Consider the following 18,425-nt stretch of genomic DNA (forward strand, 5'->3'; position numbering starts at 1 on the left):
GCAGGGATGACAGCGGTGGAAGAGCGCAAAGTAACGCCATGAAAGTTAAAATTCAACCGGTAACTTTTGTGATAGGGTTCTAATCTGTGTCTTTTTATAGCTGGTTTCTGCTGTGCAAATCCAGCGCCTGTAATTCCCACTGGCAGCCGAGGACGGTTCCTAGGGATTAAAGAATTGGCTCGAAGGCTTCAGAGGGCTGTCAGGGCATCCCCACGGCCCTCCCCGCCGTGGGGGACGAGGAGTGCCGAGACCCCACCGGTCTGAGGGCTGAGACAGAGCAGAAAGTTGAGTGGCATACGGGAATGAAGGCTGGAGAACCTTCCCCGAGGTAATTTTCTTTCTCCTGAGCACTGTTTATTTCTACAGGGGTGGACAAAGATCTAAAGGGAAAGGAAGGAGGAGGTTTTGTGTGCCATGTAGCTGCTGCATTTCAGGATAAAAACAAAATACTTGTCTATGCTTTGCGTGAGAACTCAGCCCGGGGGGCCGGCTGCCTGGTGGACAATGGGGAAATGGGGCAAAAGGGGGCGGTTTTGGGGCGCTGACAGAGCGCGGGGCGCTGACAGCACCCGGCCCCAATGGCGGCGCCCCCCGCCCCCCCGGCCTTGTTTACCGGCCGCCGCCCGGCCCCGCCCCCTCGCCCCACGTGACCGCCCCTCCGAGGCCCCGCCCCCAGAATCACGCGACCCCCCTCCGCCGAGCCGCATCGCTCGCGCTCCCAGATCCTTCCGCCGCGGGGATCTTTTCAGCTCTCTCCCCTTTCCCCTCCTCGCCACACACACACACACGCACCCCGGGGGGAAAGCCCCGTGAGAGCGAACACCCCGAGCCGGGCGGCGAGGGGCCGGCGGGGATCCCGTAGAGGAGCAGCGGGCTGGGGGCGGCGCGGGACTACTTTATTCCGCGGAGGGATTCGAGCCGCGAGCCGCCCGGTGACTGGTTGGGAGGGGGGAGGGGGAGGCAGGGCCAAGATGGCGGCGCCCTGCGGGCCGGAGGAGGCCTGAGGGGGGGAGCGGCGGCGGGCGGCAGGGGCTGAGGTGAGCGCCCGGCCGCCTCCTGCCCCCGCGGCGGGGCGGCGGTGGGGGGCACGGGAACGGGGGCGGGGGAGCGGGGGGGGACGGGAACGGGGCTGGGAGGGCGAGGGGAGGGAGCCTGGGCAGGGGGCGCGGCGTCCCCCCCGTCCCCCCTGCGCCCCCCTGCGTCCCCCCTGTCCGTCTGTCCCCCGTCCCGTTCCTCTGTCCTTCTCCGCCCTCGCTCCCTCAGCCGTTGGCGCTGAGGAGCGGGCTCCAGGCTCGCCCCCCCCCCCACCTTTCCCCCCCCCCGGACCCTGCTGAGGGGGGCCGGGTGCTGAGGCGGCCCCGGGGTGCCCCGTCCCGGGCAGGCAGCCCCCGGGCCTCCCGCTGCCCGCCGGGGCTCCTGGGTTTTCCTCGCTTCGTCGGGACCCAGCGTGAAGCCAGGGGGTTGTTTACTTGTGCACGAAGACCTTTTGTCACCGAGAAGTTGGAAGGGTGCAGCTGGGAACTTTTCGCGCTGTGTCAGGCAGGCAGGCGGTCGTGGTGCTGCCTGTTAGTCCGTGCTTCTGTGCCCCCCTCCCTTTTCCTTTAATGAGCCTTTTACAAGGTAGTCAGTGAAAAACACATGCCTTAGAGGAGTATGTGATTCAAAACCCACAGAAACGGGGATCAGCCTTTGTCTGCAGAACTGTTTCCAGAACTGCTTTTTGCGCAGAAACTTCCAGTGGACGGTAACGCAGAAGGTTTTCGTTCTTTGCCTGCTCTGATCGTGTAGTGTCCTAATGCTGCCTTCCTGGCAAGTTGTTAGAAATCCGTCATACCTGGAGCCATGCTACTGAAGTGATCCCATCAGATAGGAAAAGACCCTCCTTGGTTTACGTGTATGAACCACAGAGAACTGGCAAGTGAATATTTGGAAACTCAAGAGTCCTAATAATCAGTGCAGGCATTGGGAAAACATCTGTCTGAAGTTGATTTTACTTTGCTAAGCAGCAGTAAGGCACCAGATCTGCTTGCTTATCAGAACGAGCTAAGTTACGTTTAAGCTTATAATCAAGGATTTAAAACCCCTTACTCTGTTTAAACAAACAAAACAAAAAGCAAACAAACAACAAAAAAAACACCCCACCTCTTCTGTTTTTTAGTTAACAGCCTCATCAACCCTCGGTTAAATTGTGTTTATGTGGGGTGACATCGGCTTACTCAGATGAAAATACAGTCAGAATATCTAATGTGTCATGAGATAGGCTTTAATTAAAATGATTTTATCTTTGGCTGTTTTTCAATCTCAGCTATTTGACTCTGTTACGTGAGAGTTTACTCTTACGGTGACTAATAAAAAGCAGCATTATTAAAAGGTTCTCAAGTGGGATGTACTGCCCAATTGCAGACGTGCTGGTGTTTGGAACAAGCAAGTTCCATTCAGTAACTTTCTAATTTAATGCTGGCCCCACTTAGAGCTGAACTGCTGGGATGTTGGCTGTACCGATCCCTGACATTCTCACAACTGTCAGACACCTTGTCACATCTGTAACAAACTGCTGATGTGATTATTAAAGTCAGTCTCTGTAAGAACGTAATAGCCTGCAAGATGCATGCACGCACACAGATATCTCTTTGGAAAAGATACCTTTCACAATAAGCAAGTCAAATAAATAGTCAGTGCAGTTTTTAATGGTGGAAGCAAGGAAGAGTACCAGGTTCTATGGCATGTTGCAGCTAGGTGGTTTTGCAGCCATATTTTTTTGAGAGAATATTGCAACTTAGGATCTTGGTATAGCATGTAGCTGCTGTGTTTTCATGTAGTTTAATAAATGTGCTGAAGACAAGTAATAATGCTTGCTTTGTTAGCATAAGCACGTTTTTGGGTATCACGTTAAAACACTGAGCAAACTTCTTGAATCAGTGAGCTGCCATCGCTTCCCTGGGTATTACTCTTTTTTGGTTTTAATTTAAGAAAGTGACATCATTTGGTTCTGTGTTGTGTGTAATGCCTGCTTTAATTCTTTGGGTTGTTAAAATGACTTGATTGAGTACAGTAGTTAGTTTGCAGGGTTTCAAGGTTTATTGAATTGCAGCATAACTCTTGGAATTTGTTTAAAGGAATCTTTTGGTGGCAAAAAAAACAGATGCTGCAGAGATTTAGGAGCCTCAGTCATTGTGCTGCTGTGAAATCCAGAGCTCTACATTCACCTCTTCATAGTTTTAAAAAGATTCCTTCATTTAATTTATTTTCCTTGTGTACAGTTAATTAAATTGGCATTGAAAAATAGTGCTTGCTCTTATTTGTTATTAATATATGTGGTTGTATATAAGGAACAAAAATAATTCCCTTTCAGGTTAGTAACTGAGTTACTAGGATGGCTTCTGCCAAAGGGTTAAGTGTTAAGCTCTGCTGTGTTTGGGCTTTTTTTCAGCATGCATTGCTTTTAAATAATCTTCCCTCTGACAGAAGTTTGATGGGTAGCAATTAGCGTAATGTATTGGCACAGCATAGTTTCAAAAGAATCGTTAAAAATGCTGAATGTGATTCTCTCTTTTTATTTGAGGGTGTTGGGTTTTTTTGTGATCTTCCTGCTTCAGTTAAGCACCTGTAACAAAGTACGTGAGAGTGAATGTACTAATTAATTATTTTATAAAATAATTACTGAGTTTAGGAGTGGGATCTTGTATCAGATCTTAAAATAACCAGAAAAATGCAGACTACTAGAAGAAGGCAAACACTCGGATTATTATAAATAAATTAAATTTATTGTATTGCCAGCTGTAATGATCCATCTGATCTGAGGCTTAAATTGATCAGGGCTGTTATTTTTAGGGGGTGAGAAGGGGTGTGATCAGCTGCTTGCTGCCCTATTGCCACCATTGCTTTTTGTCCCTGCTGTCGGTTTTCACTCACTGCTCGTTTTCCGCAGGCACTGTCGCTTCTGTGGCAGTAGCGTTTAGTTGTGAAGAAATTACAAAATCGGATATTTCTAGGAAACCTAAAACAGGCTCGAATTATGGTGTGTCAGATGGGAGGGAGGGAGGCTTATCCTTTTATGACTGCAGAACATTTCAAAGTTTTGAACATGGGGGGCTGCTTCCTTATCTGAATTTTTCTTCAGAAACAATGGTCACCGTAAAATACTTCTCATTCGTGGCCTCTGCCAAAGCAATACCTGTGGGCCTTGCTTTGCCTGCAGGGGAAATCAGATGGAAAAAATTAAGTCTTGAGGTCTGGCTTCACTTCAGTGCTGTCAACAGTGGTCTTACGTTGTTAAAATCCCCCTCTTCCCTCGTTGGTGGGGGGTAAATAACCATTTCCTTGCGCGTCCCAAATTTAACGTGTGATTAACGAAGAGGGATGAAATGCTGGTGCTGGCCACGTGCACGCTGCTCTTCACCCCCCCACCCCCCAAGTGCTTTGGGCGTTATTACAGCAATGCTGAGGACGTTGTGGAGGAATATGTGCGTGTGCTGAGTGTGCCCCCTCCTCCCCACCCCTCACCGAAGCATAACTGGCACTACCAGCTGCTTTTTCGTTTGGCTTGAGATAAAAATACACTGAACTGAAGAACATCTCTTGACAGAAATACTTAGAGAAGTCATAATCTTTTGAAATACTCCGTTATCTCATTCTCTGTGTAGCCTGTTCCAATGAATATTTATACAGTCTTCCCCTTTTTCTTCAGTTTGCAGCTTAACTATATTGTGTTGTGGTTAAATTAGCTACTGAAAATCTGTTTTTAAAAAAAAAAACAACAACAAATTGGTTATTTGCTTCTTGGTTTCTCCTTCGATTCCTTTAAGCTGGCTCTGAAGTCTTTAAGTATTGGTACTTGAAGTGCATACTTCAGTTAAATTTGTCTTTATAAAAGGTCTTGAATATAAGAATGAGAAGCTTGCTGTCGATGTTTGTCTTCCAGTAAGACCAAAATGTTGCATTTTAAAAGGTAATTAAACATTGTTGTTTTTCTCAGTCTTTACTACTTAGTGCCTTGGATATTTCATATAAAACTAACAAAAATGTTAGTGAAGAGTCGGTGCCTCAAACTGCATGGAAAAGTTACTTACTTCGTTTTAATCCTGGCAGTTTAAAGCGTGGCTGCGTGGCTGTGGAAATTCTTCTAATAGGGGAATGATTGCAAGAGCCTGGGATGGAAGAGTTAGAGATTCATCTTGTGTACCATGTGTTTGAGAAGAAAGATGCGGCTGTGATGTGATACTATAAAGGTTTCAGGGCGATCCTGTTCACCACAGATGTTACAACGATCCCAGATGCAAAATACCCTGGCTTTCAGTGATCTCTGTGTTATACAAGATAGTGGAAGTTCCCTGACTTGGCCTGTCCTGGGTTCCTTATCTACGGGATTTGAAAATCCCATCACAAATTACAGGGGGGATTATTCATAAATCACAGGTACCACGGCTCCTGGGAACTGCTTCCGTCTTCTGGAGCTCAGTGGTTTCATGTTTAAGTTCAGTGCCTGTTACATGTAAACTACTTATTCAGCTGTCTCTGCCTAAAAGAAAAGAAAATGTGTGACAGTTAAACACCGTTGCTGGAATTTCCTGGTTTGTTCATTTGTGTTGGGCATCGTGGTCCTGATATTAGGTTAGAGGAGCCAGGATTTCAAATCTGTTCCTCACAAATGACAATCTCAAAGGAGATCTTGGATCAAGAAAACTGATTTGCCTTTTAAAAGCGTGACTGCTTGTGTGTAGAGTGGTGACAACATTGCGCTGTTTTTGTGTGATTCCAGCAGATAAACGTTGTGTGTAATGAAATGACTCCGTAATACTGTCCCATGTTCTGACCTAGGCCAGAATACTTTTAATATTTTGAACGCTGGCTTCTGGAGTGGAGATTGCTTCACTTCACGTGAAGCACATTGAGCACACAATTGACTGATAGACAAGTTCATTTAGATTACACTGGGTTTATTGGCACGAGGTTCCTTGAGCCATCTGGTTGAATTAGTTAGGGAGCTTGGGAAGTTAGCAGTTACCTGCACGTGTAGTTATCACGAACTAAGGTTGCGTTGTCAGCCTCGCTTTTATCTGATCGTGGTGTTTGTGCGGGCCGTCAGGCCAATGTTGTAAGTTTTGGAATCCTCCTACCTGCTGAGCACTGAAACCTGACTTTTCCCCATCTGGCTGCAAGCGTATTGCTGAAGCTGACAACCAAAACCCAGCTTCTGTTGGCCGCGTAGTTGGGTTCCAATTTCACCACGCGATCGCTCCCCTCTGGCGATAGCAGAATTAGTGAAACCTGCTCTTGAGGTTTTTACCGGTGTCATGAAGATCTGCTCCAAACGTAATAGCAGTCCTAGAGGAAAATAAGGAATAAAAGCATTGGTTGTGGAGAGGAGTCCTTGATTCTGTGCATGGCAGTTGCTTTGGCAGTGGAGTGGGGGAACAAAGGAAATAGTGTTGACAGGGTCTTGATGGGGTAAAACAACAAAAACCAGAGACTGGTGTTTGTGCTGCTTTAATTCTTAAAACAGGTTTTGCTTGCAGCTGATTTGGGGGTGTGGTCGTGTATCCCTTTGTTAACAAGGCTTCAGACAACTAATTCAGGTTGCTCAGAAGCCGGTGAATCTCTTGCTTAACCATAGCTGAGGCTGTAACCTGATGGAAACTGAGGCACCTTTGTTAGCAAGCCCGGTACGGACTCGAAGGCCGTGTTCGCAGAAATACACAGATTACTGGTAGGGAGCTACATCCCCACATGGCTCTGCAGTGCTGTTCTGGGACCGTGTGCATTCAGGGTATCTGAATACAACTGGAATTTAATAAATTTAATACTAGAGAGGTTTGTAGAAACTAACAAAGCCTTGACTCCTGAAAATGAGTATCAAAGTAGGAGGTTGACTCCTGAGGTCGCGCGGATGAGTGACTTTAAACTTTGGAATGGATGGTGTTGCTCTTTGAACATTGTTTCCCCTCTCAACAGCAAGCTCCTTGAGGAAGAAGTTGAAGCTTGGAAGTCTGCACAATATAGAGTCAAAAAAATATCCCACAAAAACAGCAAATCCCGCCCCAAATCTTTTTGGAAAGCAGACTGGAGTCTGTTATGCATTTCAGTAAAAAGCAACTCTTCTCCCCACCCCCAAGTTTCCATTTTATTATCTTTAGTTTGAAAGTCTTGCTTATAGTACCAGCCAGTTTTTAAGTCTGTAGTTTTTAAGGTCTTGCCAACACGGGATGCAAAAAGAAATGGCATTCAGCTCTTCCATTAGCAGACGAAAATCGAGGGTGTTTTTGTGTTCTGGCAGTGATTACTGAAACCCTTTAAGAAAGTTTGTTGCTATAGAAATGCCTGTGGTGTGTGTGGTGCTATATTATCACCTTTGAATTTGCAATCAGTGCCAAATTAAGTAAGCTGGTGGCTTGTGTCCCTAATAAAAGTGACCTTGGGCAGCTTTGCAACTAGGAAGTGATATGTTGCAAATGACGAAGTTTACCGGGAGACGGGTTAACTCCTGCCGTCCAGTAACTCTGTCAAACATGAGCTTTCAGGAAAATACTACATATATAAGTAATTACAGCATTATCTCCTAAAATAGAACACTGATATATGGTCCTTAGCTAATGTGTAACAGTGTTTTGACTAGAGACTGGAGACTTAGGCAGTTAGAGTAATTATTCTGGAATCAGAATTTGGTATGATAAGAGAAGACGTGTGTGTGCAAGATTTTACTTCGCATAAATAAAACTCTTTAACAGCTTCTTAAGGTTCACAGTGCAAAGCTATAATCTTGTTGCGAAGGCCATCTAGTTTGAGGCCATTGCACAGCCTAACCTATGGACAATTCCAGAAAGGACAACTATGCAATGCTTCTTGGGGTTTTTCAAGCCAAAGGCTGACTCTCCTTGTACAGGAGGTGCCTAGTTCTGCTGTTCTTGGTAAAGAATTTAACGTTGTTCTGAATATACACGGTTTGGTAAGGAAGAGGTAATTTGTACCTTTTGTTAATCTGTTCCTGCTTTTTTTTCTTTATTAGTGATCATGAAAGGTGTGTGGTTGGCAGCACTGCAGACAGAAGCTCAACGCATCCACAGAACAGGTGCAGTATATACAGCTGCAGTAAAAAAAACCTTGTGTGTAAACTTGGTCATGTGTCAGTCCATATAGGAAATGAAAAATACATGCTAGCTGGAAATAAGAGAGAGAAGAAACCCTTGCTATCAAATTAGTGTGATGTGAAGCCAGATTCTTTCTGCCACTTGAAAAAGTTTAGCATAGGATTCTTACGGGTGGAGGATAACTTGGTTCATTTTGTGTTAGGTGTGATAACTACATCCTTCCCTCACTGCTACATGGAAGGAAGCCACATAAAAAGCCCCAAATGGTTTAGATTTACTCCTGCTTAGTACTCTGAAGGTGACCAGAGTCATTTAATCTGCACGGTGTTGCTTGTAGTAATCTATACAGCTTGTGCACTGTGGGGTTTTTAATATATAATGCACGAATTATACATGTGAAAATGAGGTATGTTGTGCTGCGAAGCTTGTAATTTAGTATGCACGGATGGCCAAGCAACGGCAGCTGTAGTAACCCTAACTGAGTTTCCGAACAGCTGCAACTTGGCCATATTGCAAGTATTAAAGCACAGATCTATTAGTATGCAATAATGGAAAGCCGAGGGCAGTACATTTCTCATCTAGCCACGGGAGTGGAAAAGGATCTCGAGCTGCATATTTCTTCCAGAGTGTAGACTACTATGTGGAGTGCTTGAAAGGTTGGTTGAGGAGGAATTGCTGTAAGAAAATGAGAATGGAGTGAATCCAGGGAGCTATTTGCATTTTATTCAAAACTTTAGTTTTAGTTGACTTACCTGGAGAGCAAATAAAAAAAATAAACCTCCAGAAACAGAACGGTCTGATAGTCCCCAGTCTGTGTACGCTATCCAAGGTCTTCCATATGACAGATTAATGTCTCAAAAACAAACAAACATTTTCTCTCACAGCTTTTATTGCAGGTGTGTAAGTTCTAGCAATCCTTTCAGTGTAAAACTGTTAAATGGGCAATACTGCAGAAAAGAAACAGGGGAACAACAAATCTAAGATAGAAAGGAAAAAAGGAAGGCTCATTTATCTGTTCTCTCTTCACTCCTAGTCTGGTAGAGGCACCAATGAGGAACTTCCTGAAATTTTAACCTCCACATTCACGTTAGTACATGCATCATGGCACAACAAGGAAATGTTGGTGAGCTTCTCTCAATGCTGGATTCTCCAATTCTGGGTGTCCTGGAAGATATAACAGCTGCGTTCAAAGATAATCTCATTTGTGGTATGTATCCTTAAAAGTAAGTGGAGGTAGGGTTTTGCTTTTACACCGACAAAGGTAGAATAATGTGATGCTGTTCTCTATCAAATACACTCTTTTGCAAATGTGACTTGAAGGAAACTCTTAATATTTGGGACTTAAATTGCTTTAAGGGCTGAAGGTTCTCTTCAGTCTGTTTTGCTTAATGGCATGTCTCTTGGAAGGTTTGCTAAATAATTGTTAAAATGCTGTTATAAAATGATTGGATTTTTCTGGGGCATAACCTCAAGTTGTGGGCTGATGATGCTTTCTTTGTCAAGTGTAAAAAGAATTGGGTGTCATGCACATTATGGGAACTAGCGGGATTTTGCTTGTTCAGAACAAACAAACAAAAAACCTGACCCCAAACAAAACTTCAGACGCAGACTTTCTTTAAAAAATGCTCTCTGCTACTAAGGCATCTCTTATGTTGATGGAGCCTTTTCAGGGAATGAGAGCATTGTTAATCTCCTTATCCCTGAGGTTGTTCTTTATGCTGAAGGGAGAGAGTATAAAATTGCTCCTGAACTCTTTGCCTCTGCTGGGTAGAACACTCCTGCAGTTAGCTTCATCTAGGTTTTTAAGGTTAGAGAGTGCCGCAGTAATTGTTCTTCATTTAAACAACAAAACAAATCAAAAAACACTGGTTACTTTCCTACTGAGCTAAATGTAACTGCTTGAATGGTCATGAACTAGTGAAGGTAGTTGAGAGGTCTCATTTTCTGAAAGGCCTGAAACAGTAGGTACTAGTTTGTTATGAATTGTGCAATAGTTGTCACAAAGTTGAGCAACATTCCTGTAATAAATGCTTCATTTCTAGTATATTGAGAATATATTTTTTTCTTGTTGTAAAACTGATAGACCGTGGACCTATGCTTGTGAACAACCTGGTAGACTATTACTTGGAAACCAATTCTCAGCAGGCACTGCATATACTGTCCACACTACAAGAGCCTCATGACAAGGTAAAAAAAAAAAAAAAAAAAAATTTTTTTTAAATTATGGCAAATTTTAGCGTGGTAATTAAAGAAGCATTTAAATAGCATCTGTTAGTATTGTGCTTTTGCATTCTGACATGTAATTACCTTGTTGTAGACATGTAGTATCTCTATATCAAAAGTAGAGTTTTTAGTTTTTTAATCTTAAAAATACTCCATTTCATGGGTTGTTTAAACTGGCCTGGTTACCAAAGAACCTCTACAATTTGATTTTTTTTTTGAGGAATGATGTTGGTTCTTTGCATAGCTGTGTCTGCTTGTTGAATGTTAGATTTATTAGCCTGAAACAATTGGGGTATTTTTAGAGCAGGTAACCATTTTTAAATAGATTGAGAGAATGGCACTGGAAATTTTTACTTTGGTTGACCAGATTTTTAATATTTGGATCCTGTATATTTCTAAAATGCCCTTAGTTTCCACAACTGACAATAGCAAACTGGTGAATATAGATTTTTTTTTTTTAAATATATATATTTAACTAAAGTATATTTTCATCAAACAAAACTTCCCTTTTTCTACCACTCTAAAATCCTTTCTCAGCACCTTCTGGACAAAATTAATGAATATATGGGCAAAGCTGCTACCCGTTTACCCATTCTCTCTCTACTGGGACATGTAATAAGACGACAACCATCTTGGAAACATAAGCTTTCTCAAGCACCTCTCCTACTTTCGTTACTTAAATGTCTCAAGGTAAGAACTGTGTCACTGTTGTCCACTGAAACACTTGTACACTTGAAGTAAGCATACATACTTGTAATGTAAGGCATTTATTTTCTGTTTTGGTGTCACTTAGTTAAGCTGTGAGTAGAGAGGAAATGTTGATTAAAATACAGAGGCACGCTGGAAAAATTGCAACTGAATACTCTTCTGCTCCTCTTATTACTGACAATCCTGTCTCTAAAAGCATCTGGCACTGCATAATTTTGAGTTAGGGATGTTTAAAGTTCACTACAACTTTTTGAAAACAAGTCCAAGACCAAGAGCCATTGGTGAAGCTGATGGATACCTTGAATGTGAATCTATTGAGAAGCTAAGTGACTTCCCATTAGCGCGTTCTGAACTGCTCGCATGTATGGCGATATACTCTGCTCCATCTGCAGTGCAGTTGAGCTATACAGCAGACTATTCCATGGTGAAATTACCTTTGAATTAGTAGACTTTCCCATCTTAGGTGCAGACATGCTGGAGTGTAAAGAGGTGTCTGTCTGGAGTATACAGAGAATAGAGGAGGCAGAAGAAGAAAAATCTGTAACGTTGACTGTCCCATCAGCCTGGGTGGCTCTTGGGATATATGCCAAGACCAGCTTAGTAGCATCTCGCCGCAGGCTTACCTGTGCTGTTCATGCCCCTCTCCTGGCAAAGCAGAGGAACTACTGAGGGAAACGTACGTTGAATTGGGGAAGCTAGAAGGGACTGTACTGGGAAAGAGTTTGAACATAGCCTTTGTCATGTCCTAAAATCTAGTTTTTATTACTGTTTCATCTAGCTAAAGATTTTTGCTACCATACCCCGTTCTCTCAGTGTAAGCCAGGGGGTTCTGATTGTTTGAGTTACTGCTTTATGAAATATTTAGCAGCTGGAGTCATCAACCAGGCATTGTTTACACTTGCATGCCATACAGCAATGCCTCCCTCAAGTCTCAGTGTTCTAACAGTACTAAGGCTTTCGTTTGGTTCACATTTGAAGTCTCTGAAACTGAGAAAAGGTAGCTTTTAATTTAGTGAAGATTCAAAAGACCAAATAGTTTATATAATTTGTCATGTTAATCATCCTGAAAACTTGATGCGACAATGTGACAGGTAACTCGTTCGCAAGATGCACAAAGGTAAGTTTGTATGATTTAGGTTTAATAGAAAACCTTCTGACCTTTGTGTCAGTAATTGACCAAAATCCTTGAATATCCTGACCAGATTTGCATTTTCTTATGCTCTGAATGCCCTGTGCTTGGCTCTGTGGAGTAGGAAATGCAGTTCGTAAGATGCTTCACATACCAGTAATATTTGTTTTTCCTACTTAATTGATGGAACTGTGGTGATGTTCCCTTTTTAAGTCAAGTCTTTTTTACGGAAAAGCAGGAGGCAAATAACAGGACAGGAGCAAGAATCTAAAATCTTTTTCTTAGATTTATTCTGGATGAAAGAGACAGTAACTTTGGTCCATTAAGATATGGTAGGTTTCAGACTGTTTCAAAGTAGAGAACTTTTTCCATGATGATGTTTCCAGTGCTTACTTCATCCTTGGAAAAATGAAGTTTAACTCTATTTTAACTGACTAATGCAAGTTTTTTCCCTTCTTGCAGACTGACACAGATGTAGTAGTACTCACCACAGGTGTCCTAGTGCTAATAACCATGTTGCCAATGATTCCTCAGTCTGGCAAACAATACCTTCATGATTTCTTTGGTATCTTTGGGCGTCTCTCAGCCTGGTGCTTGCAGAATCCAGGTGAGATTTCTACTTTGTTGCATGCAGTTACAGTGTAGCAGTATCCTTGAGACTCTTAGGCTGCTGATGAGCACGTTCTTTTGTGAGACTCTTAAAGGTCTGAGATTATTTAAATGCAGAAGATTATGTATTAAGATTAAAAGCTATTCTGTTCTTTGGTAGTATTGGGCACTGCTTCTTTGCTCAAAAGTTAGAAATCTCTTAGATTCTCTAGTGTGGTGCTGCTGTTATCTGAAGTGTTACTGGACAGAGATGCTACCTTGATGGCAGTGAAAAAGCAAAGATTGATGTTAATGGGTAGAAAAAGGAAACACTGCTAACATTTGAGGCAGATATTTGGGAATTTGAGTTTCCCAGGTGTGACTGGGGAGGCAGAAGCAACACGTAAGAATTCCTTTCAATATATAATTTTCAATAGTCGTGAAAGTGTTGGCAAACCTAGTCTTCTCAGTCACAACATTGGTTTTGCTGAATTTTTTGTAAGCTATCTGAGATCCAACAAGTTCCAAGTTACTTATGTATGTCTTGTGGGTATATGAACAAATGTTGTGTTAAGCACATAAAGATCCTATTTACAAGGCAATTTGTCAATAGCAAGATCGGAATTTATAGAACAGAAGGATGGCTAGTAAGAGTCAAGTCTGTTGTGAATGTTTTCTGTGAAAGACATTTTGAAGTGAAGCATGCCTTTTTTAATTGTTCAGGCAATCTTGCAAACTCTGTATTACTATTCAGAGTGGCTTCTGGTATTTTTATTTGAGTAGAAAATGCTGTGCTTTAAAGACTAATTCCAACCAGTATCCTGTCATTCTTAATGCTCTGTATCTAATTTTTGGTTTTGCTGTGAGCTCATGAGAATGGGTTGTCTGTTCTCTCAGAAGACTTCATAGCTTTGCTAGGGATTGTTTGTATTTCAGAAGACCTGTTCCAGTTAGCATTTCAAATGTAAAAACAGTTTGCTTGCATTCTTAGAAGTCTTGTTCTTTTCTTCAGTGTAGTGAAAAAGATTCTAACTATTTTTTCCAGGTCACGTGGCAGAAATTTATCTTGTCCATCTTCATGCCAGTGTTTATGCTCTTTTTCATCGTCTTTACGGAATGTATCCTTGCAATTTTGTCTCCTTTCTGCGTTCTCACTACAGTATGAAGGAAAACTTGGAGACCTTTGAAGAGGTAGTGAAGGTAAAATGCTGTTCATCACTGTAGTGTCTGAGACAAGAAATTCATAGCTGTGTAAAGGCAGTTATTTGTCAAGTTAGTAGACTGACTTTGATTTAACTGAGAGCTGTTCAGCTGTATAGACAAGCTATTGAAGGACTGAAATCTCATTTGGAACAGGATCATCTCTTGAGGCTGTGATGTTATGTGCTAGCTTTAAACATTTGTTAAATGCAAAATTTTGACCAATTGAGATCAGCAGGTTGTTCATCGGTTTTGTGTATTTTAGTGCAATCAGAAAAATGTTGTAATAATGTTTTTTTCTCTTGCTCATCCAGCCAATGATGGAACATGTGCGAATTCATCCGGAATTAGTGACTGGATCTAAGGACCATGAACTGGACCCACGAAGGTATATATACGTTCTCTCTGCTATTAAGAAAGTCTATAAGTGACCATATTTTAGCTGAGTTATTTCAGAAGGCTTACAGCAAAAACTTTTCTATCAACAACAGCGTGTGCCAGTGGTGTTTCACCATCCATTTTCATAGGTACACCAGGTAAATGCATAGAATTTCTTCATCCAAGCTTACAGCTGGATGAATAAGCAGTCTTCTCTTGTGAAGGGCTGTTAACAATGATGTTGGGTTTCTAAATTCATTTTATATCTGGGATAGAATCCGTTTTTTACTTAACAATTACTTAACAGATTTACTTAACGGTTTACTTTCTTAATTTTATGACGTAACAATGAAACGTTTTCATAAAATTCTAAAAAACTTTGCTTGTAGTAAAGTTGATCTGACCACTGTTGATCTGCTTCACTGGCTTAAGGTTTGGGTCACCGCTTTGGTTTGTTGAAGTACTTGGTGGGCTTTTTGTTGAAAACCTTCAGTGTGTCTTGTTTTGGTACCTAGATATTGGTTCAGTTAACAGATCAATTCTTTTAACAGGTATGTTTTAACATCAGTTGTATTAGTTTTCTTTAGAAATAGGCTCATTTGCCTGCAGCAGCACCACTTGCTGCTTTTCTCTTGTCTCCACAGGCCCAGCCACTGAAGAGGAGAAATTGACTCTTGTTGCTGCACAGTAGTGCTCTTGCCCTGCTTTTCAGAGCCACTAGGAAAACACTACTAAATGGGAACCTATTGAATATCACAATGCTCAGTTTTGCAGGCTTCTCTCAGACAGGGAGAATGGGTACGGAGGGAGGGTGGTGCCACTAAGGAGTTCGATTGGCACAAAACTAACTGTTTGAAGCCTTCTGATTTGGTATCGTTCACATATCTTACATTCAGAAGTGACTCAGCCTTTAATAGACAGCCTTCTGTGTTTTTTCTTCTTTACAGTGAACTTCCATCCCCTGAAATATTGGACAGATCTGTATGGCTGCTAACTTTAGTGAGGAAAAAAAAATTCAGAATGAAGGAAGTAGTAATAATAAAGGACATTCCCAAAACTTAGGAGGAAAAACACAAACCTGAAACTGGCATTGCGGATGGTGATTGCTTAAATAATATAATTCCCTCATTGCTGGCATTTCTAAATTTTGACCAACATCTGAGTCTAGCTGAGCTGATTTCTACAGTTGCTGAAGCTCAGGATCAACCAAGTCTTCATATACTATTCCTCCTTTCCAGAGTGCTCCATGGCAGACCTTTATGGATCTCTGTGTCAAAGCTGTTTGTCTCCTATATGAGACCCCATTTTATAAGTCATCTGGTTGCAATTTCTGTATGCTGCCTTGTTCCAGTTCTGGCTGGGAGTATGCAGGGCTGTCTGGAACAAATGAGCCATCCTATAAGCCAATTCCTGATATCTCCAGGAACCCTTGTTTGTAACAATAATTGACTAACTTACTCTTTTGGATCCAAAAACTGTCTGCAGGTGGAAAAGACTAGAAACTCATGATGTTGTGATAGAATGTGCCAAAATCTCCCTGGACCCTGCAGAAGCCTCGTATGAAGATGGCTATTACTCTGCATCTCGGAAACCCTGTACAAACTTAAAACATCATCAAACTGACCCCAGTGCCAGCCATTACATTGACACACAGAGCAGCTATGGTAAGATCTGCCTGATGGCTAATGAATACCCATTTCCTGGAAGAAAATGGGCCTTAGAGCAAAGAGGCATCTTATTATCTCACTTGAAGTCCAGTTCTTGGGCACTGGAAAACAAACTTTCATTTAAAACACATGTGTATATATTTACATATGCATGCATGCTCTGATCATGCAGACATACAGAATGTTGACAAAGCTGCCTTTTCCATGCCTCTGCCTGCCCCTCAAAACAACCAAACCAAACAAAAACAAAAGCTGTAGTATGTAATATGTGCAATAGATACCTTCTGGGGTTGGAAGAAAAGTTTCTTGTTTGCTCGCTATGGCTGTGTACATTGTGTATGTAGAATGGACTTGAAATGTTTTGCTTAAAAGCCTTTACTACTAGCCAGAAGAATCACTGATTTATAATTGATATGTATGATACTTCTAATTTATGTTTTTTAAACTTTCAGGGACTTCTACCCCGTATTCCACTCCTCGGCTAACACTATCACAAATGCCAGGGCAGCTACCTCAGATTCTGAGCCCACAGTCAATACAGCTGTCAACTGAGCCACAGCAGGTAAAGCAGAAGGTTACATGCAGCATGCACTTAATGCTTTGCATTTTGCTTGTATTTTCTATTGACAATACCCCAAAATCATGTTTCTGAGAAGTACTGAATTCTTCAGAACTTAGTGTGTATTTCAGATTTATTCCCATCTGGTTTCCTATATCAGAGCGTGGATGTGGATGCTTGACAGTGCACACATTCTTTTTCTGAGCTTCGCTGATTTGTGTTTATTGTGTATTGGTTTTGCGTAGGTTACCATCTGGAGTCCTTCTGCAGTTTGTGGTATGACCACTCCACCAACCTCCCCTGGAATTGTCCCATCAGAATCATCCCAGTCTTCATCGCAACCTTACAGCAAAGCTTTTGGCACATCTGGTACGTGCTGCGTTTTTTTAATTAGGCCTTGAGGATTTATTAAAATAGAAATTCTGGCTGTAAATTTTGCTGTCAGCTTCTTAAACGGGGTTGTAGCACTCTGCTGTTTGATAAGCTTAAGTCGTTACTTCTGTGAATGGAGTACCTGGTCATCCAGAGTAATGCAAACACTGAGACAAATTGCAATGAATTCAGTGCCAAAGTCTGAAACAGGCCCATTGGAAACTGTGTGTCTTTATCTTGGTAGATAGTGGAAAGAGATTTAAGAAGTAAATGGCTGAGATACTGTTTAAACATACAATTCTTCACATATAATGCTCAGCTGAAAGGAGGAAATGGGAACCTTGCTGAAGGAACTTTTGCTCCCCCTTTTCAGCAGGGGGTAAAGGAACGCCTTTGGGAACACCAGCCACATCTCCTCCACCCAGCACTTCAGATGACTTTGTGCATGTTTCACTTCCTTCAGCTGCTGCCACACCTCCTAAAAAGGTACAACAAAATTCTTCTGCCAACTAAATCTGACTTTTCATTGACTTACTGTACGTGCAATAACTATAACCAAGGAAAATCAAAGTAACAGACTTGGTGTTGCATTTTATTGTAAAACCTCATTTTCTTCTAAGGTTAGACTACTTTTACCATTTCCAATTACATATTTTTTGTGTAACTGTGTAAATTTTCTTTCTATGAAACTGTCCAAGAGGTTTGTTTTGAACAGATGTCTGATATAAAGAATATGTATGTATGTTTTTTTCCAGGAGGACAAATCAGATTCTGGGAGGCCTTTATTGTACCGACAACAAAATGTCATAAACAGCGATAAATCATTGGGTAAACTCCACTTTCCTCTCCCTGTTTTCAATAACTTATTTTAAACAAATCCTGTTTTTAATGACATATTCCAACTGCCAAACACTCTTCCACAGGTTTTTCTATTTTTTTTTCACTGAGTTCTTCATAGTTCCAGGATCCTGCCTTAAACTGATGCAACTTAAAACCTTCCCATGATGCTTTTGATTTCATTTTAAGTATTCACCTTCAGAAGTAGCCTGCAGATTTTTTTTTTTAACTGGCCTATTTGCCTTTTCACGCGTATTTAAATTTAAATATGCAGATCAACACTGAAGTCTGAAAAAGGATTTTTTTTTTTAAAGCTGATGCTTTGAGGGTGAATTCTTTTTAGAAACAACAAGTTGTACTTGAAGTTTTTACTTGAACAAAGTATGTCACATGTGCAGCCTTACAATTTGATCCAGACATGAGGATAGATATGCTTCCTTGAAAGGCTTTTGGAAAAACTTTGTTTGCTATCCACAATTGTATTGCTGTACTTGAACTGTTTCTGAAAGTCCTGTGGAATATTGAAAGCAACAGTGGATGGTTGAGGAACTCAACTTCTAATAGGTAAATCTAGATTCCCTTTTCCATTCTCTGACATCTACGCCTGTGAGAGCTGTAGAAAGGGATTTGGGCACTGTTTGAAACCTCTATACATTGCATCTTTACTGTCCTCAAGGTGC

General features: G+C 41.7%; 1 protein-coding gene across 6 annotated transcripts in view; it reads left to right on the top strand.

Moving 5' to 3' along the window:
* The first annotated feature begins 174 nt into the window (after positions 1–174).
* Positions 175–18,425, top strand: part of TSC1 (TSC complex subunit 1) — a 29,933-nt gene continuing 11,682 nt past the window's right edge. For 2 of the 6 annotated variants that reach the window (XM_066980651.1, XM_066980653.1), the window contains exons 1-13: positions 897–1,037; positions 8,003–8,065; positions 9,118–9,291; positions 10,168–10,271; positions 10,845–10,997; positions 12,607–12,751; positions 13,778–13,932; positions 14,247–14,320; positions 15,796–15,974; positions 16,430–16,539; positions 16,782–16,905; positions 17,282–17,394; positions 17,664–17,736. In XM_066980651.1, coding sequence (XP_066836752.1) covers positions 9,186–9,291; positions 10,168–10,271; positions 10,845–10,997; positions 12,607–12,751; positions 13,778–13,932; positions 14,247–14,320; positions 15,796–15,974; positions 16,430–16,539; positions 16,782–16,905; positions 17,282–17,394; positions 17,664–17,736 — 1,336 coding nt within the window. In that variant the 5' untranslated portion in view covers positions 897–1,037; positions 8,003–8,065; positions 9,118–9,185. Of the gene's footprint in view, positions 329–896; positions 1,038–8,002; positions 8,066–9,117; positions 9,292–10,167; positions 10,272–10,844; positions 10,998–12,606; positions 12,752–13,777; positions 13,933–14,246; positions 14,321–14,971; positions 15,109–15,795; positions 15,975–16,429; positions 16,540–16,781; positions 16,906–17,281; positions 17,395–17,663; positions 17,737–18,425 lie in introns of those variants that run through there. The other 4 variants (XM_048053848.2, XM_066980654.1, XM_066980652.1 and 1 more) reach the window with 4 other exon arrangements.

The sequence above is a fragment of the Anser cygnoides genome, chromosome 20 (genome assembly GCF_040182565.1).
Source record: "Anser cygnoides isolate HZ-2024a breed goose chromosome 20, Taihu_goose_T2T_genome, whole genome shotgun sequence".
Classification (NCBI taxonomy): domain Eukaryota; kingdom Metazoa; phylum Chordata; class Aves; order Anseriformes; family Anatidae; genus Anser; species Anser cygnoides.